Source organism: Falco rusticolus, chromosome 5, assembly GCF_015220075.1.
Source record: "Falco rusticolus isolate bFalRus1 chromosome 5, bFalRus1.pri, whole genome shotgun sequence".
Lineage (NCBI taxonomy): Eukaryota > Metazoa > Chordata > Aves > Falconiformes > Falconidae > Falco > Falco rusticolus.
The window spans coordinates 23,343,376-23,369,963 of record NC_051191.1 but is presented as its reverse complement, the minus strand read 5'-3'; the positions used below and the strand labels follow the sequence as shown (position 1 = coordinate 23,369,963).

General features: G+C 43.4%; 1 protein-coding gene across 3 annotated transcripts; it reads right to left on the bottom strand.

The window, feature by feature from the left end:
• Positions 1 to 275: 275 nt before the first annotated feature.
• Positions 276 to 25,583, bottom strand: SEPHS1 (selenophosphate synthetase 1). Of its 3 annotated transcripts, XM_037388833.1 has the most exons (10): positions 25,475 to 25,583; positions 22,232 to 22,493; positions 18,934 to 19,037; positions 14,126 to 14,233; positions 13,065 to 13,219; positions 12,162 to 12,252; positions 8,707 to 8,806; positions 6,936 to 7,148; positions 6,558 to 6,620; positions 1,519 to 1,617 (listed from the first exon to the last, which is right to left on the bottom strand). In XM_037388833.1, the coding sequence occupies exons 2-9, from the start codon at positions 22,422 to 22,424 to the stop codon at positions 6,592 to 6,594; spliced, it is 993 nt and encodes a 330-aa protein (XP_037244730.1). In that variant the 5' UTR covers positions 22,425 to 22,493; positions 25,475 to 25,583; the 3' UTR covers positions 1,519 to 1,617; positions 6,558 to 6,591. The 3 variants fall into 3 exon arrangements, with proteins under 3 accessions (XP_037244728.1, XP_037244729.1, XP_037244730.1); XM_037388831.1 differs by lacking the exon at positions 6,558 to 6,620 and having other exon boundaries at positions 276 to 1,617; XM_037388832.1 differs by lacking the exons at positions 6,558 to 6,620; positions 25,475 to 25,583 and adding an exon at positions 24,693 to 24,924 and having other exon boundaries at positions 506 to 1,617.
• Positions 25,584 to 26,588: the final 1,005 nt, after the last annotated feature.

The following is a 26,588-nucleotide window of genomic DNA, read 5'->3' as shown; positions in this document are numbered from 1 at the left end:
AGGAAACAATTCCAAACCACTGCATACTTTGTGCTGATAAGTAAAATAAACAAAATGAAGCAGATAATATACTTGGAGATAACCTACTTGCTCTCAACTTTGACATGCAGGCGGAGATATTCTAGATTACCACTAGACATCACAGCTTGCAGAACTGATCAAAGGAGTAGTAACAACTATCAGTATAATTACGCTTGCAATAAAATAAAAACCCAAGGATTTCTCCACTTGCAAGTTTGTTGTTCAGCTAGGAATCAAAAAAGTTCATGCACTTCTACAAGAGCAATAAAAAAAATTAAATATTTATTTTGAGTAACAAGCTTAAATTCAAGCTGCAATGTTGGCAATGTAGATTTTAAACACAGATCACAAAAGCGTGCAGAAAAATGTATTTCATAAGAACAAAATAATACTAAGAATTATACTAAACAGCTGCTGATTTTAAAGAAACAAAAAAGGTTTGTAATCACTATACAAAATATAAAATGTATTAAACACTACCATCCACAGAACAGAGGTTTATTTTAGTTTGATTATATTTAAAAACTATTTGTGTAGTTATTTATATAGTGAATTGTAAATGAATATTATACAGTAACCTCCTTTTGGTCTGCAAAACCTTTGTTGCACTATAGCACATCCAATCACATCGCAAAAAAAAAAAAAGAATTATTTTTCCTTACTATCAATAAAGAAAACAATCATTGATAATACAGTAAATATTGTCAGGTCTACAAATAATGAAATTAAAAATTACTCCTTCGACTCTGAAGCGCTCCCCATGCAAAGTCAGCACTTGCTCGTTTAAACAGAGTGCACTACCAAACAATGTCCAGGGTCGTAGATGCTCTCAGTAAGACTAAACCTCACCAAAAAAAAAAAAAAGAAAAAAAAAGAAAAAAAAAAAAGAAAAAAGATTGAATGTAATCATGCAACCCTCTTACTACTGGGTATACCCACTGTGTCACTTATCCGTTTATTGCCTTTCTGGAATATCACTCAAGGCATCAAAATTAGACTTATGATAAATATACATATAATGAAAGGACACAAACTGCTATTCGACACTACTACTGGTAATGTCTGTGCTACGTGAAAGCACCTTTAAAAAGAGCCTATGCGGCAAGAGATAAGTGTCTAAAGATTCAAAATGAATCAACAGTATTGGATAACAATATAATTCTCAACTCAGAAGCTGCCTCAAGATTAGGTGCATCTTCAGTTAATGTAACAGGAAAAAAAGGCAATGGATTTTATTTTATTAATTGTATCCACTCATAAACTGACCTAAGGCCACCAGATGTGCAGACACAACAAGTTTTCTTTTCTTTTTACAGTTCTTTAAATTGCAGGATGATAAAGGAATAGATCTATTTAAAAACAAACAGCTATTTCATTTATATTAAGAGGTGGCACCAGGCGTCGGGTTCACGTTCTGAGTGGCCACCTGTGGTGCAACTTCAATGATTCGCGGTTTGTCTATAATTCTGGCCGTGCGGTTGCCCTTCTCTACAATGCCGATAATCCACGCTTGGTGACCCTCGCCGTATTTTGGAGACTTGATTTCGGCACAGAAACGTGCTGCTTGCTCTCGTGGTAAACAGATGAGGAGGCCTCCTGCAATGAAAAAAAAATGCAGAGCGTTAAAATGTCCGATGGCAAAGCATTTCAAGCCTGATCTGCCAAATTCCTATTTAGACGTGTACTTGTTGACTTCAGTGGATTCTGTCGAACTCCCAGAGAAGACACGGGGGAAGTCAGAGCTCTTGCTTTACAGAAAGAAGTTTGTGCCCAAATTGAGTGTTTAGTGGGTATGTAAAGGAAGCCAAATACACACAAAAGACGTTGGCAAAAGGATGCCATACTGATGCCAACACATGGCATACTGAAACAACACCAGCATTGTAAACTTCCAACAGAGGACTGCAAAGTGCCTCTGCACAAAAACATTTTGGATACAGGTCATATTCAGATACCTGTAACTACATATTGGTAGCAGCTGATTCTGCAAGTAATTCCATTGCCCACAATGAAATCGTTCATCAAAGTAGGGGCTATTACCAGAGAATGCAAGAGGCAGAAGATTAAACATAGGCTTGATCCAGCGCTCCCTGTGACCGTCCTTCAGGCCCCTTTGAGAATTTTCTAATCTTTTTTAGCCTTTCCCCTAACATTTTTTCTCAGAGACAATTGAAAAATATTTCATTTACCAATGAATGCTTTTCAGAAGCAGCATAGTAACTAGTTAGCTAGCTCGCCATTCAGTTATTAAACCTAAGATCGCTTTCATTCTGAGAATCCCAAAGCACTGAAAAAGGTGACTTGGCAGGTGAATTTACTAGAATATGTTTCATTGTCAGCTCTGGCACAAAATTCTAGGAGGCTCTGAGCAAGTCATTTAATGTTTTGGTGCTACCCTTTCCTATATCCCTTACCTTTTCTACATTTATGCTATGTTATAACGTGTGAAGCACTGCAACACAGAGCAGCCAAGTCATCTGCAGATACTTAATTAAACCTCCAAGCCTTCATACTACCTACAGTTTGCGCAGCTCACATCTGCACATTGTGCTGTATCCTGACACACAGCAACCTCCTGTAAGGGATGTTAAAATATCACCTCCCATTGGAAAACGTTTGGACAACACAGTTAAGAATATATTCAGACAAACAGGAGTCTGGGCACACGCTGAGTCTTGCTTACTCTCAAAAGAGTTATTTGACCTAAAGACTTCTCGTCGGGGTGAAAAGCATCAGCCAGCAGCACAAGTCATGCCACTAGCTCCTGAGCCAACCCTGGTGGCAAAGGGCCACCTGCTGAGCCAGTCACCCTGGGCTCAGTGCCACCTCCTCCTCTGCGGCCCTTGCACAGCTTCTTAGCACCTTAGGCACCTTTATGTTTGCTTTTCCAATCAAATAGTCCTCTTGGTGGTGACTAAAGACGCTTTTATTTTAAGGCCATGAGGAAGAAGCAGATACTGAACATGAGGAATTATTCATAAGGGTATGTGGAAATGCAAAAGTTATTTTTTAGGTTCTATATGAAGCAAATGAGTGTGCCATCCAGGAAAACACCTCTCTCAGACATTTTGGAACATAACATCCAGGTACTTCCACCAAAAACAGCATACAAGCACCCCCCCCCCCCGAAACCTGAAAGACAGCGTTTAAACTACTGCAGATGTAACAGACAAATCAACTGCAAAGGAATTATGTGCCATTCCCATGGAAATCTCTAAACGATCATTGTGGGAGATCATAAATCTCTAAATTTCTAATGAAGAGAAATCTTACATCATTGTGCAAGCAAGTCAGGGAAGAGGTTTACAAGTGGTAGTGCACAGAACATGCTACCTAGCCAAAAGGGAGGAATACAGTGAAAAAGGAAATAAAGGACTGAGCTCAGGAATAATCTTCATTATCTTTTCCCCACACACTCTCTTTTTACAGTTCTGTGTCACTTGTACACACACCTTGTTAACATTCTTTGACCAGGTCAGAAAATATGTACAACCCCCCTATTTCCAATCAAAAATCACTTCCCACCTGCTCGCTGGATCCCAAACTTGGATCAATAACCTTAATAAAGGCTATGGGCTACTCTCAGTCAGTTGCAGGATACCTGTATGCAGGGATTATAATTATTTCTCTGCTAGACTGACCAGTCTCTTTAACCCTTTGGGTAAGTCCTTAAGGTTTCCCACTATGCATTCTAGCCTGGTCTATGTTGCTGGTGCTCCCAGCTGCTGGTTTTTGTCCCACGGACAACTACAAGAAGCTTCACCTGTGCAAGGTCACAACCATTGGGAGTTTAAGCTGTTGCAATGTGCCTGTGGAAAATGAAAGCAGCAGTGCCAGTCTGCACTGAAGCAAGTGGTGTACCAAGTTTTTGAGGTCTGCGTCAGTCACGGCTGAAGGCAAAGCAAAGCCTGAATGAATCATGGCAGTCTGAGGGTTTGCTGCTTCTTTTGGGGGTTCAAAGGATGCAGATACTTGGTGTCTGTCCTGGCTTACTTTTTTAAAAATGAAAGTGTTTTTTGGTAAGAAGTTTTGAACTTTGCTGGTTTTAACAGTCATATTGCAAGCAGGGAAGTGGACACAGAAGACTTCAAAAGCAGACTAGACAAAGCTTTGCAATTAAGAGCAGAGATAACAGACAGTTCATGAATCAGAACCAAGTGGCCTTGCTCCTGCTAATGGCTTTCTCCCACAATGACTAACAAAAGGATGAGATCATAGCCTTGCCTCTTGTCAGGCACTAACACAGGCCTTCCTTTCTACCCATCTGCCCATTTCCACAAAATCTGCACAAACACTGAATAGTTGAGGTACCTCTGCTACACTAACAAAGCTGGCTGACATCAGTCAATAGTTTCAAAAGTTATTTAGAAGAGGACTAGTGAAAATACTCTATGGGATGTTCATGCATGTGTGTAACCCTGTAACTTATTTCTGCAAGTAGCCAGTCTAACAAACAGAATTCTTTTGAAACTAACTGCCTGACTGCAGCTTTAACTACTTACCAAAGTGTTACCTAAAAGAGCGTAAAAATCCCGTAAAACTGCAATTTTAAGAAAATAGACCATAAACAAGAGTGCCTGGAAGATGGAACAGATGACATAATAGATCTTTCCAACACTAACTTCTGTCAACAGGTGCCCAGCAAATGCTCACTGGAAAAAACCACAACAGTCTTAAAATCCATTCAAATCGTTTTTCAGTAAAATTCTCATTGCCTGCCCACTCTGCTGAAAAACATCTGTTCGCAAATGAAGAAACTACAGACACGAGCATTTCTGGAAGTTTAAGCCAGCAGAGAAAGGGCGGATCTGCATTACTGTATGAACAGCCCTGAGCAGCCCCTACAAAAGGCATCCTCACAACTGGATACACAGGCGCAGCAAGGGACGCTTCCCTTCACATAAATCAACCCCAGGACATGAAGCGTGCAAACAGCCTGGGTCTGAATGCTAACGAGCCATCCCAGCACACCATGCCCAAACTAATACACACTGCTGCAATGTGTCAGGCAATCCAGCGTAAGCCTAAAGCCTACGGGACTGCAGTTATATAGCTTTCCGACCAGAGCTATTCCATCCACGTGGCTATGGATCTTTCTAATACTTGGCAGATGCTGCCCTGTAGTAAATCCCTATAGCCACCTCTAATGCGAGAAATGCAACACTGTGATGAAATCAAATATACGTGTTTTGAGGCACTCAGTTCACAAATAACCAGACTATGTCTTGCTGTTTTTTCCATCATCAATGTTGAAACACAAGCTGTTCAGTATTTCAAAGACACTTCTTGCTCCCAGTCCCAGAAGAGGTTCTTAAGTCGACTGTTTTCCACTTCCAAGTACTCTCATGGCAGCGCACACATCCACGGAGTTTTACATTCCTTCAGTGAAAAAGACAGAACTGGATATCCCCAGGGTGCAGGATGGGCAGCTCTGAAGAGCCCAGTGCTCAGTTTGCAGCTAAGTCATTCCCACGGCAACTGCTATACAAACCTCTGCCGCAGCCACTCACCTGAAAGAGCATCTTGCACTTCCAGCTCTGTGTCCACACTATTTTTTGGAGTCTTTGGAACCAATAACAGATGCTACGAGCACTCTGGTTACGTGGCTCCTGGGTAGCAAGAATCTGTCTGGTGCTCCCAACCTTAGTGACACAGCTTGCCTAACTGCCACCAGATATTTCTGGTCTCTGCTGACTGACGCTGGATTTGAACTCCTGAAAGGGTTCATGTCCCATATCCTGTTACACATCATACAGTCTCTGTAGGACAGAGTGTCTGTTTAAACACAGATGGCTAAAGAACAATTCAGCAGATCATGGTTAAGTTGTATATTCACTAGGGGAAAAGTTTATGGCTCTCACTGTGATGCTTCTTTCCAGATCTTCGGACTGTTTTGCTGCAAGGGGCCCCCTCTGTTCTGAACTGAAGCGAACTTGGATAATACTTTTGGAGAGCAGGAAGAGGGTGGGGAAATGAGATACGAGAAAAGACAGATTTGTTGCTACATCTTCTCCATTTCCCAAAGAGAAAGAAAAATCAGATTAAAGAAGAAAAACAAAATGGAACAGGACAGAAGATTCAAGGGGAAAATGAAATACAGAGGCTTCCAGCAGAAGGCAGTGATCCCACTAGTCAGCAAAGTGACTTACACTTAGTAATAAGGCAACTTCAAAAACATCAGAAGTTTTATCATCTGATGACTGTTTAAATGTTTTTCCACAGCCCAGTTCTCAGTACACATCTGCTGCACTCATTGCCACCTCAAGTGGCAGCTTTACTTAATAGAAAACTCAAGAAACTAATGGGTCAGAGACCAACACCCCCACCCTCCCACCCCCAGCTTTTTTTTTTTTGCTGCTAGTCAGATTTGATACATGTAAGGAAGAAAAATCAGTATTCTTGGATGTCTGTGTGCTGCAGACAGAGAAGGCCTCAGTTGCCAAGACTAGCCCATTCAGCACTAAACTCACACATATTCGTAACGAGAAACAAAACACAACTCATTTGACTGGCAAACCTACTGCAGGTGGCTTTACCTTTGAGAAAACTGTGTCAGCTGTGCTGGGATTTTCAGATATTCACTGTTCTGGAGTTAACAGCTAAGAGAGAAAGAGGTTTCAAAAGAACTGAGAATCAGCACTAACTTCTAACTGCAAAATGTTCTAGATATAGCAAGGGTTTCTATTATAGTGTTTCATAAAGAAGTAGAAGGCATTCAGAACAGGATGGTGGTTTGGAAGTTAAGCTGAAGAAGTTAATTGTGAACAGTTGTGTGGGTAATGCTCATTAGCTTGGCTATATGCCAAACCAACTGTGATTTTGAATGCAAAGCACATGATTTGTACATCTGAAATGTTACTAAATTCTAATGTGGAGGTGTAGTGAAGCAAGAGGGTGGTACAAGTGTCACCTACCTGAAGTCTCCGGACAAGTCCCATGCATGAGGCCAAACATATTGCCACAAGCCTTACTGACAGCAGCCATCTTGGCAAGAACAGGAAGGTTATGAATAACAAAGGACACCTCGTTTCGCTGCTGCTTGGCAAGGTTTTGTGCATGCCCCAGGATTCCAAATCCTGTGATGTCTGTAGCTGCATGTGCATTGAAAGTGTGCATGAGTCCAGCAGCTACAAGACAGGGAGGGGGAAAGAAAACATAAATCAGAAAAAAAGATTGTCATGAAAAGCAATGCTTCCACAATATTGTGCACAGTCCGAACGAAGCTGCATACCTTCAATTCGAATCAGGTTGGGTTACTATTAAATTATTAAAATAATAATACTAAAAAAATCATACTTGAAGGAAACTGGAATTCACCAATACTGCATGTAACGCTTAAAAAAATTCAACTTTTACTTAAGGTATTAAACCATGCTGAAAATCCAGCACTGAAGTTAGACTTATGAGCACACTCTACTAGACATGTGCTACTAATTTATATTGGCAGTCTAAGAAACAGAGGTTTGCTCCAGATTCAAGCTTCCCAAAGCTGAGGGCCAAAGAGGTTCTGAGCTCAGCGCTGCTTCATTGAGGGCAAGGACCAGACTCACGCTGGGTCAGTTTTCTTACATCTCTTCCCCTGCCACTCCATAAAACCACCACATCAGAACTGGAGATCTGGACTCTTAAAAGTTTTAAGAGCTTAAGAACAAAGCCTGCAGGTTGTGGGGGAAGGGCCCCAGCCTCCCCACCTAGGCATTCATTAAATTCTTGGGCATTTGCAACTGGAGAGCCCTGGGTGGGAGAAGGACACCTCTGCACGCAGGATAATAGTTCCATTTAAGAATATTTAAATGTTGTTAAAGGTGCTTGAGAAGACTGAGTGGAGAAAACAAAACCAAGAACTATTTGCCCTTCTTTGGTGCTTCCCAATACATGAACAGGACCAGAGTTCCTTTCCATAAGACAATCCTGGTAATTTATTTTTCCTGGAAGACTTTGAGAAAGAAAGAAAAACCAGTGGGATGATATAACAAATACCACATGAAAACTGAATAAAAGGAAGAAGAGATATTTAACTATCCCTGTTCCTTCAGCTGAGAAGTAAGGAAATGCCTAATTCAACTCTGCTTCTCCAAAGACATTTTTAACAAAGAAGGGAAATCCTGGACTAGAATTTTTAAAGGTAAAAGCAGAACCTTACCTCTACCAAAATCAAAAGAAAAAACCCAAACAAAATCCACCACAAAAACAGGAAAAAAAAAAACCAGGAAAGAAAACGTGCTAAATACTCCAACACTTTGGGAAGCACATAATGTGACAAAATTAAAAAATAAGAATTTAAATTGAAGTGTACAAAATTGAAGAGCTTTTCCTTTTGTATTCTATTTTGAATTTTTTAAACATTACAGTCAGGCCCTCACAAGTTCTCCAGGCACAGAAGATAACGAACAAATCATATATTTCCCTTTAAAACATGCTCTAACTCACTGGGATGCTACTTGCAGCATTCACATGAGTCATAATCATCTCCAGCAGCATTTGTGTTTTGCTGTATAATTAAAAGAGGGCGTTTGATTTGAATTTGCTTGCTTCACAAACGCTGAACAGCAGGAAGACAGGGCAGAAGGAAGGGATAAAGTGGCTGTGTCACATTTCCCCATGAGAGTGAAATTAAATTAAGTATGGAATTGGAAAAACCCACAACCTCCCTTCCGTCCCCCCAACACATGCCTCCCTTCTTACCTGTTCTGTTCAGTCGTGCCATATTCATCATCGCTTCCTGGTATGCTAGTTCTACATCTTCTTGTGTTACCACTAGTTTGATTTTATTCCACTTTTCTGGCTAATGGATGAAATAAAGATGATTCTTTCAGATTTGTAGCTGTATATTTTAAAAGCACATCCCTACCACTTTAAAAAAATTGTTCATCCAAAACATACTTTTTTTTTTTCCTTCTTACACTCCATTAGAGGGGCAAAAGGTTCAGCAGTCAGAGGTGCGTGCCTTGCTCTGCTGCACCTAAGTGAAATTCATTGAAAGATCTATTAGGCACCAAGCACCTCAAATCTTGCTTTCAGTAGCAGAGCAGAGTGGAATAACCTACCCCAGGGCAAAGAACTCTTTCAGAGGCAACTCTCTGGCTTGAACTCTGCAGCCAAATGAAAACAACTTTGTTGCTGGATGTTCAGATTTGTAATCTCTGCCTTCTTGATTTTTTAAGAGAAAATTCTTGATTTCACATCTGGACACTGATCAAGAAAGGCCACTGATATCCAGAAGCCCTGACCTTAGGAATGTATACTAAGGCAGGATGTAATCACTATAGTGAATTGAGATTAAGGCAGTTTCACAAGCTTCCTTTACAGTTTAATACCAGCATCTCCTTCCACCCATTCTCCACTGTCTTGTATGAACTCATGCCTCCATCACATTCCAAGCAACACTTTTCATCCCAAAAGGGTCTCGGAACAATTTAGGAAATGGTACCTTTATAAAGGGCAATTGTTTCATTCAAAGCTGAAGTAATTCCAGATCCAGAACAAAACAAAGCAACCATTTAAGTGTTAAAAGCAACACTACAAACTGGTTTAATTTTCTCCTTTTTTACAATGGAAATAAAATTACAAAGAACTGAGAGTAAACCAAAACAGGGTTTTTGAAGCCACAATGGCTACACTGCCATTTCATACAATAAATGCATGGAAAAAACTTCTTGCTAAAGCAATGGTGCAAAAACTGCTAAGAGTTGGCGTATGTTGCTACACTGGGGAAGGATCTTGTCAAAGAGGCTCTTACCCTTAACAAATGAGTGCTGACTTCAAGGGGTGTATCAGAGAATCCAGAAATGGCAAGAAGGGGAAAAGACTGGTCAGCCCAAACAATTTGTTAAAGAGCAAAGAAGTGTAACAGTAAGACCAGAGCTTCTGAAATTAGGAACTCGGTCTGATCAATTAAATAAGAAAAGCATATTTATTTACATAAATGAGACACCAAGTGAAAAAAAAATTAAGCTATTACAGAGATGACAGAATAGTGATTATTCTTACTCCAGGTATGATTGAAAAACCTGAGCAGTCATTCTGCCTTAGTTTTCAAAAAAACAGTTCTGAGGCCGATGATGGGATGGAAACTGGTCAGATGATGGGAATGGAGATCACAAATGAAGTGGAAGCAGAATTCAAGGCTGAGGCTAGAAGAGCCACAAACACAGGCAAGATACAAATTAGATGTAAATTCCTCTCCACTATAGCAATCAGATACTGGAGTTAGTAAACAGGAAACAAAGGCAGAAAAGTTCACAAAAATCCCCAAACAACTTTTAAAAAGCAAGCTTAAATTTCCAAATGGGAAGGGTCTGTAGACAACAGCAAGGGCTAGAAAACCCTTTCTGAAGGGCCACATGACAGCAACCCTTTTCACGCCTTTCAGCTGAAAGAGGAAAAGGCAAAGGGATGCCAGTTACCAGCTGCAGACCAGCCTACAGTCCACATCATCAGCCTGGCAGCCAAAGCCACAGCAAACAGCTTCATCACGCCCAGCACATCCCTGACCTGGTCCTCGGTGGGGCCCAGCTCCCTGCAGGCTCTTCCTCTGCACCCTATGGCAGCTGCCGCCAGCAACACAGCTGGGGCTTGGCAGCAACAATGTTGGCAGCAATCAAGCGAGGAGCACAAATTTGGCCTCCGTTTCAATCTTCCTTTCAACTTGCCACCAAGAACTCCTTCACTACTGCTCTGTGTAAATACTGCAGCTTTTAGGTTGGTTGTTTGGGGGTTTTTTTCCACATTTGTGTTGCAGACACATATCCCTACATTTCAGTTTTCCTTTCTTCCCTATGCATAAACTTGCCATACTATGTACCTTCTCCCACATACTTTTAAACACAAAGTCAAACTCCCTACCAAAATTTGATCTATGGTGGATTTGTGATGGGTAATTCTAGTTTCACTTTCCAGACTCTTTCACAAAACAAAGCTCAAGAAAAGGCAGCACAGCCACTCAGAAATTTTCCTACTGCAATCAAAGATATATGCTGTTTACATGTAATAGGAGGATCGATTTCCTTGCTGTCTTCATTTTTCAGACCAGAAAGTGTTTCTGGCTGACAGTCAAGAAAATTAGAAGTACTTGAAATATGTGGAAATTCAGACTACCCTTAATTTGCAAGTCTGTCAGTACAATAACAGATAAGTAAGATTATGGCCAGAAAACATACTATAAAATTGGTGTCTTGTTGTTTCACTTCATTTTCGTATCAAGATTATCTGAGGCCCTGATCCTTATATCTGATTGGAAAACACAGGATTCTGCAGAGGTCAAAACTGCTAGGCCAGACCCTACAAAGAAGGAGAAAAATATCTTTTTCTTGTTGCTCACACTTCAGACTCCAATGATGGTTTAAGCTGGTTCTCTCCCACTTTTGCTAACACAAGCTGTGTAATTAGAATTCATCTATCTGACAATGTAGTGGCCAACAGCCAAAACAAAGTAGATTCCAGCTCACTCCTCTGCCAGTCTATTGGCTCAGTAGTCCCAAAAGCAAAAACGATGCATCATTTTAAAGTGTAAACTGAGCAGTTACAATTCTGAAGACACATACTGGGAGCCAGACAACATAAGCAGATGCCAATTTTGCAGTCACTTTTCAGTTCAGTAGTTACATTTTTGCCTGAAGTAACAGATGGAAGTATGTCTACATAGATAATGCTGCTAGAAATATTCTTATTGAATGCACAGGGTAATAAATGTGAAACGTAGATGTATTTCCATGTACACAAGCAGAAAGCCCATGAACACAGACAGCAATCTTGGCCTAACTGCCATCAATAAGCTTTTGCCAATTACTTTGGCAGGTGGAGTAGGCCATAATTTTACCCAGGGTGCTAGTCCGTTGTTCCGTTAGTAAACAATTTTGTTTATTACAGCAATGCCCAGGAACTAACTAAGAATATGATGTGATTAAGATGGGCTTGCTAAGCACAAAATAGCAAACTGTCTCGATTTGAAAATGTTTTGCACATAAGCCAGCAAGGCTGAGACACCAAGGAGGAAGGAGGAAAGAGAGGTGGTAGATCACTCCCAGTTGAGCCCTCAGCATACTTATTACAGTGCTGAACTTTGTCATTTTGAGGGAATGAGGAAAGTTACCTTTAACTCACCCCCCTCTTTCCTATTTCTTTTTCTGCAGTGTACTCACAATATCTAGCCACTGGTGGACAGCTACAGCCACTTGTGTTCCCAAGGGTTTAGTTAATACAAGCACATCTCCTGGCACTGCATTGTCTGGCCTGAAAACAAAGAATTCATATATTAATTACATAGTGAGATTCACACACATTATTAGGAATAAGCGCTGACAATTACATTTTCACAGACCAGTGTATCTTGCACAGTTAAAAAACTGACTAATTCCAGAATCACCCTTTGGGATTCATTGCCATGGGATATTATTGAGCAAAATGCTGCAAACTTATTTAAAAGTGCTAATTCCTTCTTTCTTGGAATAGAACAATGCTTGCAGCCAGACACACACAAATTTACATCTTTTCTTTCAATTTACTGAAGACGTAAGATAGGATAGGGGAAAAAAATGACTTTTGTAACTCAGGGCATAAGATAACAACCATCACTAGGATCATGAACAAATTCATTGGTATAGTGAACATGCCACAGTGGGACATTCAAAATTAGCTACTGTTAAATGGACAGAATGCTGTAAAGGCAGCAATTCTGTAGTTCTCCACAGCCATTAATAAGATAATTGGAAGATGGTTTAAAAATGTATGTATCAATGACAGAAATTTATGTCCAAAACCAGTCTTCAATACCTGTAAAGTAAAGGTTAGAAGCTTAAGTCTCCTATCAAAAGGAGACTAGGATCAAAATATACTGGGGGGATGGTGAGAAGTAAAAGGACATCCTGTTTAAAAAAGCAAATATGTACAAAAGAGATGTGGCATCTGTTGAGTGCTATGGACAAATGCAAGCAGGAGAGGGTACTGCTTTATTCATAAGGAGACAGATCACAATACTGTATTTAAAGGATTTTTACTGTATCCCTTCAGACCAGTGCCTTTGATTGTTTAGCGATTTAACTTACATTATAAATTCATTAGGCTGACAGACTGTCGTGGCCACTCCTCCTAAAACAATCCAGGGATTTAACACTGTTTGGCCACCAGTAACAGATGTTCCTGCCTCTTCTGCTGCATCTTTGAAACCCTGGATAATTAGAGGCATCACTTTGTCTCTTTCCTAGAGATCAAAACAGAAGTCAGAGTTCCATATATGGCAGCGCTAGTCATTTCAAGACCAGTCCAGGGCTTTAATCACTCAAGGCAAATACCCTCATGGCAAACAGTTCATGACAGAAAAGCCACACTTAGGAAGAAGAAGAGGTTAGCCTCCTGAAAATTGCATGTTATCCCATACAGCATAGCTGTCCCATGGTTTTACAGCCCTGTGTAGAAGAGGTGAAGAAACACTCTTCAAAATGTTGTATAAAAGTAGAGAAATTGAGTTCTGGAAACTCAGAACAACTATCCTGCTGTTGTAGTCAGGTACAGCCACAGCAATGCAGTGCAATAAGGCAAAGTTAAATCATTTGGCCTCTACTAACCAGCAAAGTCTCAACCTACTTCCTTCTAAGAACAAACATCCCTTTTTTGCTAGAGCAAAACAAAACCACATGCTAGTCACTTCCACAAAAGCGACAAGAGAAAAATAATAAAGGGAAAAAGAAAAAAAAACATAAAAGGAAAAAAGGAAAAGCAATTATTTCAGTTTCTTCTTCAGAGAGATGTTAAAAAGCTGGCAGAAGCAGACCAGAAGCATCTATCCAGAATGATACATGAACTGGTAATCAAATGCTGCCTTGGATCACTATTGTCGTGAAGTGACAGAAGCAGGGACCCCATTTTGGTGGGGATGAAAGGCAATAGCAGCAGAAGACCACCATGCCACAGAAAATTGAACTATTAGCAAGAGACCTCAGAATGTTTATGAGGCAAGACTCATACTATGAACTGAGACACTCAATAAAACCATCTCTTCTTTAAAAGCATTCAAATTTTGAGGAGACAATGCACTACAGGTAAATACATTCTAAGCATATTTAGCTGTTTGGGTCTTCCTTAAAAAGAAAGTACAAAAAAATCTTACCCTATCTGTCATTTTATTGCTGATTCCAAGGAGCATCAACATGTTGTCACATTCTGTGACCCCCATGGCATAAAGGTCACTTAGGACATTGGCACATGCTATCCGTCCCTGAAAAAGAAAGACAAAATTTGCAGGACTGTTCGTAAATGTTCAAACAAACACCTGCCACAAACAAAACTTTCAGCATGAGTTTGTACACTTGAGACAGTTGCTTATTCCACAGGCTCCTGCATTAGGAAATCTAGCCAAAGATGTGGTATAATCCATTCCATGCAACCTGTCCATCTAGAAGTGCAGGTATCTCCTCCCTTTTACAGGTAAGGAGATGATTCATCCCATTGTTCTTTGTCAACATACTCTCTCACGACTATATAGGAATCCCACCTGAGTTCAGACTGGATGCCTAATTTGAGAGGCTGAAGTTAAGCTCGACAAAGTCTATCTTTGATAGCAACCTGTTTACTTCATCTGATATGTTCCTATTAACTTTATTCCATCATAAAACTACACACTGATGAAGATGACTATCGTATGTAACTCACAACTGCTAGGAAGCTAATCCAGAACGCATATGTTGCTGTACCCCTTCTGCATGGCAATACATAGGAGACAGGGAACTTGATGAGCAAGTTCTTAAGAAAGTACCCTTCTTCCCGGAGGACACAGTTGTGCTGCCAGCAACACGGCCACACTGGGGTGCTTTTTCTGTCAGGTTGTCAATAAGAAGCTGTCTGCAGAAGACAGCATGCACAGGAGATTAAGGAGCTCAGGGCTCCCAGAAGCTGGCCTTGTCACCGCTTAGGAGCACGCACAAGTACCGAGGGGAGATGTCTGTCCCCTGCCACTTCTAAGTGAGGGAGATGCATCTACTCCGTCACTTGTTCAAGTCAGGAGATAAAGCTGAATTTTGCTACAGCACATACATTTTTATTAATTTCTGCATGTGTGAGCATGTCTACTAACAATAATTTGTCCAAAAGACAAAACTGGCCATCTGCTGAAGATTCGTCTAAGAAGTCGTGAAGCTGACAGCACTGAGAAGGCATCACTTGGGTCACATGAGCTTAGCTACTCTCATTTTACTAAATTAATGGTGCCGAGTCAGGGCTTGTTGAGGTGTGGCCCCAGCACAGTTAAGACATCAAGTTTCCTGATGAAGATGCAGAACTTTCTGATATAGGAGTGCCCTAAGGGACAGCAAGATCATTTTAAAATAAAGGACAAATTATGTCGTGTTACTCTGGAAAACTCCACACATTTTATTAAAATTGATTTAGATTTACAGCTGTAGAACTGTAACCAACATCTGGTTTTAAGATTTTAAATCTGTGCTTTTCATAAAGTTCAGAGGCAACACCACCATGACAAAAACAACAACATGCTTATTTGACACAATTTGGACTACGGAAAGATGCTTCAGCTGGAAGACAAATTGTGGGGGGATCTAAACATGTTTCCACCATCTCTAAAACCTTACAGTGTAATCACACATCCAGGATTTTTGCAAAAAATTAGTATTTTCAGGCAGTTAAGCTCACTTGCTGATGACATGAAATAACATCTCCAAATAGCAATTAAATATAATCCAGTTTTTCATAAATTCAAGAGCTTCCAGTGGCATCAGAGGAATCCCTTATACTTAGAACTGGAACGTTTTAATCATTTAAATCTTAAACTATTAAGAGAAGAGTGAGGTGTGTACTGCATAGTTTGATGGAAATTGGCCATTAAATTTCTAGATGTTTAAGAACAGTAAAGCCTGCCATCTCCATTTCCTGGAAGGGAACTATCAAACCCTTCTCCACTATCTTCAGTATTTACCAAGCAAACTTCTGGTTTATGCCCTCTTAGAAATGACAAATTTTTAAAACCCCACCGACAACAGTTCTCTATTTTAGCAGTCAGCAGTCAGTCTAACACTCCTTTTGCTAACTGGCAAAACCACTATGGAAACAAATTCAGGGAGTACAAGTCTCAAGTAGCAGAGGGAACAACACACGGCTTGCAAACACCAAAAAACACAACAGGATTCACAAGCAGGTCAGCCTAGCTGCGTCCTGCCTGCTACCTGACTGCTTGCTTAGAGACCCTGAAACACAAGTACCTCTACATGTAATACTAAGAACTACTTATAAGGGCAAAGGACGAAGTATCAGACACCCATCCCCAGCCTTGAGTGAAGGTTCTTAAAAGAGCACCAAAAAGATTCCCAGAATGGAGGGGGAAGGAAGTCCGCTCTCAAACCAGCCAGTTTCTTCCTGCTCCTGTACTCAAAAAGGTGTCTCCACAGGGCCACAACAGAGGCCAGTACCAGTCCTGTGACCAGTGGCTTGACACTTATTATGAAAACTATTTTCAACTGCTTGTAACTTCTCGAATATCAAACCATTTAGGCTGAAAAGTCCTATGCTGGATACAGACTTTACTGGTGTACATCCTGGGGATACTTTGCACAACATGGATTGAGTGTTTTCAATAACATGGCCAAAGAGAAGGGGAAAGGGAAAAAGGAGGAAGACTTTTTTTGCATATAATTGCAGAACTTTGTTTTAAAATAGGCAGTGACACAGTCAGAGAAAGCTGTTTTCTGAAACAGAAATCTGAGTTTCAGCTGAGTTCACATGCAGTTTTGCTCTCCTCAGCTGTTTTCTAATCCCTTCTGTCACAGCACCCAGCTTGGAGTCATTTGCACTTTTGGCTTTACCTGCTCACTTCCTCTGCCCCCTACTAGGACAAGAGATCAGAAAAGGTGCTGCACATAGACACTGTGCACAAAGAAAGGAAGAGACTAAATTAGGGAACACCTGCTCAAAACCAAACTAGAATTGACTAGGTAAGGAGACAGAGCAGAAGAGCAAGAAGCAGCGTAGACTACATGTGAGTGATAACGAGATCAGAGTCGTAACAACAGACACGGGTCAAGGGGCATCTAGACTAAAAATGGAAAGAAGCAGCTGGAGAAACAGGGCAGCAGCAGCCTATCTTGAACAGAGGAGTCCAGAGCACACTCATTTATACATAGCCTGGACACAAACTCAGAATTCCTGAGTCTCACCATTCCTCTGCTCTTACCAACTGCCCATAAACCCCAAGGCAAATTGTATTTGACTGTCCTCCACCCAAAGTCGGTCCACGCAAGGAAATGGCAATCTGCATTGCCCCCAGGCATTCTAGTCCCCCAGAAAGAATCTGAGCAGAGGGTCCAGCAGCTCCAATCCTGCACTGCAGGTATCAGCAAGAAGGCTTGTGACAGAACCCCTGTTCTTAGCTTTTAAGAAGAAAGATAAATCTGTAAGCAGGTTAGAAAGTGGCAAGCCACCACACTGCAATAAATGTTGACAACAATGGGAAGCGAGGGACCTGAGAGTTAGAAAATATCAAAGCTACAGCTGCTGGTGCCTGTGGATCACAGGACAGACTGTAACTATGATGCAACCACTAAAGCTGGCCTAAGACCAAATTTACATTCCACTCCTACCACACTGGCCTAAACCTCATCTGGGCACAGGCTCATCTATCCACTCCCGCGGTATCTCAAACTCTTTGTATCTCCAAATAAAAAAACAACCCTCCCCCTTCACCACAGCCTTCTCGTTTGGTCCCTCACTTGTTTTTGTTACAGGGTGAGAAAAGGGAGTTTCTCAGCTGATTAACTTGGACACCCATCTCCAACATTTTTTTTCCCCCCTCTGGTCCTTGATGAGTTCCCACATGATATTAAAGCAAGCCACTTGAGTCAAATTTCTCAGGAGAGCTTAACAACTCTGTACTGCAGAGGCCAGCCTGAGATCTTAGCTGCTCAGTTTGCAGAGAGAGCGCTCTTCTGGAACAGAAATCAAAGGAGCTACGTTTGCATATGAGCACAACACCTGGTCAAGCATGTTAAAAAAAAAAAAAATCCGTCCCAATCTCAAACTGCATGTCCAAAAACCTACCCAACAGGTCTCACAGAATAAACAGCGAACCAAGAGCAGCAAATAAACAGCAGTAAAAGCATGCCTTGAAGCAAAGGAGTCACACTCAAATCACAGGGAACATGAATTCCAGCATTTCTTAACTTTCATTTAGCAAACATCTCCTACAGAACTTCTCACAGCTTTATGAAGTCCTTTTTTTAAAGTTCATTTGTTTCCCCATGACCTTCTGTTCAAGTCAATACTGATCACCACCACATAACACCACAGAGGAATCTCTACCAAGATGGACTAAGTGAAACTGGGACACAAAATGAACTGAAGTCAAAGTGCACAGAACTTCCAACAAGCCATTTCAACTTAACTATCCGCAAGCAGAAAGGCAGTACAACGGGAAAACTGGTGTTCACAAAGCACTCCGAAGCTGCCAGGTGCTACTGCCAACTACTGTCATTTAGGCATTTCCAGTCCTAACATGTTACCTGGTTATTTCAGAACCTCAAAAAAGGCCAATTACTGTGCAGTTCTGCTCATAACTGGAGTTTACTGTCTGCTGCTTCACAGGCAACTCTTTTTCTCCGCCTTTTGAGTTTTTTAAGCCAAATCCCACAGAACAACAGATGGAGGGAGGGAAATTTGAATTAAAGGTGGCAGTTCTCCCAGCTTTCACCTATAGAAAGCAGCACTGCAGCATTCCTGGCCAACATGGAAAAGATTACGGGATGAAACTATGTCTCTCCTTCTTCACATCTACTCAGGAAAGACTCTGAACGCAGGTAATCAAACAATTAGCACTGCACATCTAGAAGAAAGTCAAAATTGCCATCAGATTGGTAAGTGAAAAGTACAAATCAAATCAGCAATATAGCTAACAATTAAGTTTAGCCAACTTACCATCATATAAGGATCATCCACAATAGGATAAATATAATCTGTCGTCTGGACCAACGACAAACCTCCATGCCTTAATGGAATAACGCAAGTGTCCATCCCAATTCCTGCACAGACAAGAAATCCATCAGTGAGGTGAGTAACTTTGCCCTTATTTATCTGATGCTCTTAACAAAAGAACTTAAAAAAAAAATATCCATAAAATAAACACTGCCTAAACAGACACAGCAAATTCCTTCTGTAGAGAAAGCACATTGACAAACAAGAGGAAAACTGAGCAAAGAATGAAAACTCCTGACTGGAACAGAAGTGTAAACAGCTGAAAGCGAGAACTAAACTACGATGTTTTACATTTTTTTGCAGCATAATAATAGTGCATTAAGAACATCTGTGCTTGTATGTATGTACATTTAAAGTTACGAGGAACTTGGTAAACTGATACTGCCAAAAGCAAATAGGTTTCCCTGTCACTCCAATCTCAAAAAACCATAATGTCAGTTTTAAAAGGACATAGCCTCTCATAAAGGGCATTTCCTCACTTCAGGAGGAACAAAAGGAACGACATAAATCACAGCCTAGGCCTTCGGTCAAAAATGATTCATGCACTTGGAGCTTTTGCAACTGTGTTAACCTCACCTTACTTCTGTGAGGTTGAAAGGCGGCAAGACAAACTGCTAGACAGGGAAATTCCTCCGAGAAAACCACACCATCAAATGCAGCCTTTTCTCTGACGGTGGATATTTCAAGCAGAACAAGTAATATTAAAACCACCCAGCATTTGCTGCGATGCAGAGCCTGCACAAAAGCTGCAGGTGCCAAATCACAACACGTTAGGCTGAGCTGAGGTCCCTGTTGATATCCTTGTGCCCTGTAGCAATGGCAGGTAGCTTACCTCCTTCCTGCACTGGCAGCAAGCTGCCTAGAATTACTTTGCATGCCTCGCAGGGCAAGAGTCTTCAAACTGCCAGTTTTCAGAGAGCAGATGCCACACAGTAACCTTTCCTCATGTATTACTGAAACACACTACCTGGCAAGAGCTACAAGCCAGTATTTGGCAGTGTCCTGTACAGGCATGGAGCAAGCTGCTGTCATCCAAGGTCCTACTGCAGACACAGAGCAGAAAGCCTGCCAGACAGCAGGTACATAGGTGGAGAGCATACTGCCTCTCCTGCCTATGGAGGCAGAAGATCCTGCCTCAGAAGAGAAGGCATGCTGGCAGAGGCTCATAACTGTATTTAAGGTTGCTCATCCTCTGAAGAAGCTACCAAGCTGCTATGCATGATGTCCAGTGTCTCCAGAGACGTGCACACAAGCAGTTACAGAGAAGTGTCTCATGTAGAGGAGCTGTTTTGCCCTCGGTTCACCCACTCGTGCCATAATGCTGCAAGACTGATTTCACTTGTGCCATTTTCCACAACTTCTGCGCAAGTGCTGCTTGACAGACAAGCCAAGGGGCCACAATGGTCCTTCTGAGACTACGTTTCTGTTGTACCAAAAAAGGATTGGCTAAATAAGTGAAACTGTTCAGAGAGGTGACTGAAAACAGTGATTTCAAGGTCCACAACAGCTCTGAGAACTAGTATCAAACTTGCAGTTTCTTACTCACAGACATATTTAAGATTGCTTTGGGTAACAGCACTTGCAGAACTAAAAAGGAGTGGGCTTGAGCCTGCTATGGCCAATTTCCCTCTTGCCTGCATCTCAAGAGCATGGTGCATGTGCACAGGCTGTAGTTACCTGTCTATAACTTCTAAGCACAAGGCATCGGAGGCAAATCACACCAAACTTACCTGAAGACACATTTGTTAAAGGGATATTCACCAGAAAAGCATATTTTTGAGAGATCTGAACTCTCCACCTTCTAACAGGTTACCTGCTACATAGTATCATACCTACCTATCGATGGCATTAGTCTATTTTTTTACCTTTTCATGTAGCTGGAGAAGAAAAAAAAATCTTATTAGCAGTTCCATTACTGTTTAGAGCTTCTAACTTTGTAAGAGGACAAAAAACCCCAACAGCTATATTATTAGATCTAAACCAAACCATTACTGATTTTAGTAATTTGCCAAATTGAAATGCCGTTGTGCACAACTTATTTAATTTAGGAAAAAACCTCCACATAAATAGCAATTTGGGCATAAAAGAAGCTGGAAGTGTCCTTCATCAGGGAATATTAAATTATAGTGTCACCCCAGCTCCACACACAATTGCTGCTTAGATATTTCATACAAAGATCACCATTGTTTAAGCAAGAACACGGGTTCCCTACTAATCCCTCACCAAATTCAATCTCTACCAGAATAATGGGTTGCAACCTGTTAGCCCGCTAACAGACAATTAGCAATGTTAAAATAATTTTAAATAAGGTTATTGGACACTAAATTGATAATTAAATAACTTCAGAATAAATGCTACATTGATTTTCCTACACTGAGGAAAAAAATTCATTCTGCACTGCAAAGCAGAGATTGAATATGCAGGGCTGAGTAAATAGACAAACAGAATTAAGACTGTCATTAAACACATTATCTACATTAATTTATCTATATCAATATTAGGTACAGTAGCTGGTATCAAAATACCTACATTTGCCCTGTTCCCCATGTAGGTGGCTTGTGCAGGTTGTTTTCCCTTATTGCTTGCATCATTGTGCAAATACCAAAGAGAAAGTAAAGTTGGCAAGAACAGAGGTCTTGGAAAGACAGCCTTTCCCAGGCAGCTTCTACAGGTGAGCAAAACAGTTAGTGGGGAACAACGAAAGGACTGAAAGGAAAAACGACAGACTGAAAGGAAAAAGCTCCCTGTAGCTTTAGTAAGAAAGTTTTTCTCTTGCTCACTTTCTCTGACCCAGAACAGAGGGGAGGGGAGGGAGAAGGGAACTTCACCTGTGAGTCACCTAGTTGCACAAAATTCACTGCATTCATGCATACATTTCTAAAGGCAATGTATTAATATGAAAGTCCAGAAATTAACTGATACGACTTCAGTTTGCAAAGCATCTACTGGGGAAAGGGAGTAGGAGACTAGCGCATAAGCATATGCCTGTCACAACAGCCATTCCTGAACATTTTTTCTTTGTAGTTGAGCACACTGCAGGATGTTAAATAATTAAAATAATATTCTTGTATCCCAGATGCCAACAAACGACAACACAAGATTAATTCTTTGGATTTCTGGATGCTATACCTGCACTATATAACATACAATTTTCAAACTGATTAAGCAGACTGCAAATGAGATCGTGTCACTAGGCAGACCCAACAGAAAGACAACACGTGTCCAGAGAACAACTGCTTACCCAGCCTGGGCATAACTGCCCCCAGGAACTGTTCATCTTCCTGAAAATGGTTTTCTTGTAGCGATTCGAGCAGTTTCTGTAAGACATCCTGTGGCACTTTGCAGCCTGTGCCTTTCAGTTCAGTGAATCGGGTCAGACGGAAGCTCTTGTCCAGTTCATAACTTTCGGGGTTAAATGACTCCCGAACAGACATGGTTCTCTTGCACACACTGCTGGCCTTTCCCACCCCAGAGCAATGGTATTAGTTTCTCTGCTGATCAGTCTAATTTAATTAACAAAAAAAAAAAACAACAAACACACACAAAAAACAAACCATTAGAAATTCCTAGGACCTGCAAGACAACAGGTTTTCCACATGGAGCAAGTCAAAAAAGAAAGCAAGTGCTCAGTTTCATCATTCACTTGTTAAGACAGATGGGCACACCTCACACAACTCAATTCTCTAAGACTACAAAGGAATGACTCCTCTTCCTACCTTCCAACATTTAAAACTATAACTGTCAGGCGTATCAGAGTGAATTTCTTTTCCACATATGCTGCATACGTTTTTCATTAAAAAAAAGAATCTAACACACTTATCAACCTCATTTAACACAGAGGTAATGAAAGAAATAATAGCTCCCAGAGCACAGAGGCTGATTTCTAAAAGGCAGCCCGGGCCCTGATCCTGCAACACACTCAGCAGAGACATCTGTTTATACTCAGCTCAGTGCAGGGTCATAATTTCAGCCATTAACATATTAATCTCAAAAATAAGATGCTTTTCAAATAATGGCACTGCTTCAGTTCTGATGTAAGAAGCTGAAACTCCATAATACACCTGTTCTCCTTCGGGGAAAACACAATCCTGGTGTTCTGTTAGTACAGGTAACAGAAGAACAAAGAGACGTATTAAAGCAGACTGGTTTACCTACAAACATGCCAGTTTACCTTTCAGTATGTTCCCAGACACAAAAACATTGAAAAGTTTCTTGCCTCTTGAGCCCTTCTTTAGTCAACTAACGATACTGAGAATACAGAGAATTGTCCATTCAAATAGTAATGTAAAAAGCCACTGATGCAACTCATTTAATAAAATTCTTAACAATGCACATCTAATTTTAGAACGTTTTTCCACTCTGACTCACATACACCACACTCCAAAACTAACAAGAGGCCTAACTGAGACACTGACTTCTAAACAGGAACGGCTGTGATAAAATGCAATTCATCTTTCTCAGCAAAGTTTTCAGGAATTACTAAAAACAACCTGTCTGCTGGAGTTTCTTAGAAAGCAAGGATCCTGCCTAACAACAAGAACAACGGTTCAGCAGCATTGCAGACAAAATGTGATACTGATGGTCTTGTCCTTACGAGGTTAGGCTGAAAAGCAAAGAAACTCGTGCAAGTGACTGGTATCCGCCAAGTTCGACGGTGCTAAACGTAAGACAGACGTAAATCTACTGACTGTGCAACTGACCTCCCCTATAGAGCAGTTATTAACAAGTACAGCTGCTCCATAAACTTTGAAGTCTACTAATTTATTGAATATGCTTTGTAGGAATTGAAGTTTTAAGCTCCCTGAGAACTTCTGATGTGGAGCCCAACTCCCCTAAATAGTGCTTTCCCTCCTTCTCTGGGAGGCGTGGCACTTAGTTAAAACAAATCTTCCAAAGCCCAGGCTTGGGCAGTAATCCAAACTCTAGTTACAAGGACGTGTCTTGGATGAGCAATGAATTCAGTTCGTAGCTGTTGTCTTCCAGTGTGAGACACTAAACACTTGCAATAAAAAAAAAAAAAAAAAGAAAAAAAATCTGGAAAACAACCTGTCAACAGAAATAGGAGACAAAAGCTTTTCAAGGAGGGAGATTTATTTTTCTTCATTCTTTTTTAACGCTTCATTCTCATTAATACTAGAAATTTATAAAAAGCAGCTTGCCCCACAAGGGAAACATTTTCCCTCATCTAACTTGTAACTCCAAAATGCGCAGCACCCCCTACCTACTCACATAGGAAAGGATTCAGAGGCCACAGCCTACCAGGAACTTTTTGCAGCCTCGAGGACTGTAAAGACATAGTAAATCACGCTTCCCCAGTTTGAAAACCGATCTCGAGACGGAACAAGACGATTTTATTTAAAAGAAAACCCCCACCGCGCAAGAGAACGCGGTAACTTGTTAACGAAGGTCCGGCTGAAGCTGCATGCAACTATGTATTTCGCAGACTGCCAAGAGAGCAACCTTCCTCGCAAGACCAAGTTTCTTGTGACTTGTGGCAGTCCAAGGCAGGCATGCAACTGGAGCGCTGGGCACCCCTCCCCGGCAGGAGAAAACACCTCGTAACCCAGATGTTCCTTGCCTTAAAAGAACGGCATAATAAATATTAAAAACGAAAGCTTAACCCTTGCCTCCCTAAAGAGCGGAGAGGGGAGAGCGCAGGAGCAAAGGGGAGAAGCGAGGCAGAGCCGGAGGCGAGTACCTACCCCAACCAGACCCCAGAGCAGCCGCCAGCAAGCCCCCCGCCCGCCGCCGGCAGGGCCGGCAGCCGCTGCAGCCCGCTGCCCGCGGGGCGCGGCCATGGCTCCAGGACACCTTAAATTCCCGGCCGCTGCCTTCCGGGCGAGCCAGGGCCTTCGCCGCTGGTCTTTGTGCGGCCGGGGAGGCGGCGGGAGGAAGCTGCCGGGCCGGCTGCCGGCGGGGAGGCGCGGCGCACGCAGCCGCCCCCGGCTCTCGCTGCAGACCCGGGGGGCGGCCGGGGCGGGCGCCCCCCCCGCGCGCTCAGGTAAGCTGCCAGCCGGGGCGGGGTTAACCCCCCGCCGGCGGGAGGGACGGGGGGGGGGCGGCACCGAGGGCGCCAGCGAGCGAGCGCGCGCGCGGGGCGGCCGGTGGGACCGTTGGGCGCGCGCGTCCCCCCCGCCCGCCGCCGCCGCCGCTCCGTGAGAGGGAGGGAAAAAAAAAAAAAAAATGTCGGCGGGCGAAAAATTTAACCCGTCCGTTGCCGGCGCTGGATTTTTTTAAAGCGGTCGCGGCGCGGCGAGGCGCACCCCCCCCACCTTCCCCCGCCCTTCCCCCGGGGCCGGGCTGAAGGAGGGCGGCGGGGCCCGGGGCCAGGCGGGCAGCCCGCGCCCCGGCGGTGCGGCACTGCGCCGCCCCCCGCGCTCGGCCCGGCGTAACGGCGGAGGCGAATTCCCCTTTAAATCTCCCCGCCTTGCACCCCCACCCCCCCCCTCCTCCTCCTCCCTCCCTCCTCAGGTCTCCCTCTTACCGGCTCGCCTCCTCGCCCTCCGCCTCCTCCCGCGAACGGGACTCCCAGCCCAGTCCCACAATGCACCGGGCGCGCCGGGCTCTCTCAGCGCCGCCTGAATAGAAATGCCGCCGCCGCGGCCGCCGCCGGGCACGGGGGGGTTAAACCTCCCCCCCCACCCCCCCCGGCGCCGCGCTCCCCGCCCCCTCCCTCCCGCCGGCCTCGCGCGCAGCGCTCTGCCCCCTTCCCGCCCCGTCTCCCCGTCCCCCCGCGCGTTCCCGCGCACCGGCGGCGCGCGCCCTGTTGCCGCGCGACTTGTTGCAAGCCCGTGCGCGCGTGGGCTGCGCGGGGCGGGCTGCGTTGCACGCGCACACGCACACCCCCGCCCGCCGCGCTCCGGGCCGGGGGAGCCCGCACGCCACTCGCGGGGGGCAGCCCTGCACGGCACGGCACGGTGGGACCCACGTAAAGCCCGCCCCGGCGCTGCCGGGGGACTGCAAGGGCCGCACCGCGGGGGGGCGGGGGGCGCGGGGTTGGTGTTGCAGCGGGGTTAAGCGCAGCCAGCGCCGTGAGGGAGAGGGTGGGTTTGCTCCCCCGAGCCTTCCTCGCAGCCGCCCGGCGGGATGCTCCGCAGGTGTGCGGTGTCAGCTCCCGGCGCGCACACCCCCACACCCCCCCACACCCATTTTAACTTTTTTTTCTCTGCACCGTGCAAGTCTCCCCGAAACGCACCGCTCCGGGGTCTTTGCACCAGGGACCTGTTGGGTTGCGGAGCATTCCCGGCTGGGGAGCGTTCCGAGGGGAAAATGTAGCCGGAGTGGAGGAGACCCAGCGCTCTTTGCAGCCGGGTCCAATGCCTGGGCTGAACCTTGCTCAGAACCGGGGCAAAATGTCGGGTTTGATCCATGCTGCACCCAGAAGTTGGGCAAGAGAGAGGCTGAGGGGGCTGGGTGGGCATGGCCACGGGCAAAATGTGGCCAACGTTAAATTTTTATGGATGCAGAGCCAAGACCGTGGCCCCAGGGAACTCGAGGAGCCCTCAGGTGGTATATCTGAGGCTCTCGGTCTGTGGAGGGCAGGAGCGCTTCAGCCTGGCCGGGTGTCTCACCTGGTGGCCTTTTTGGGGGGTTGGCAG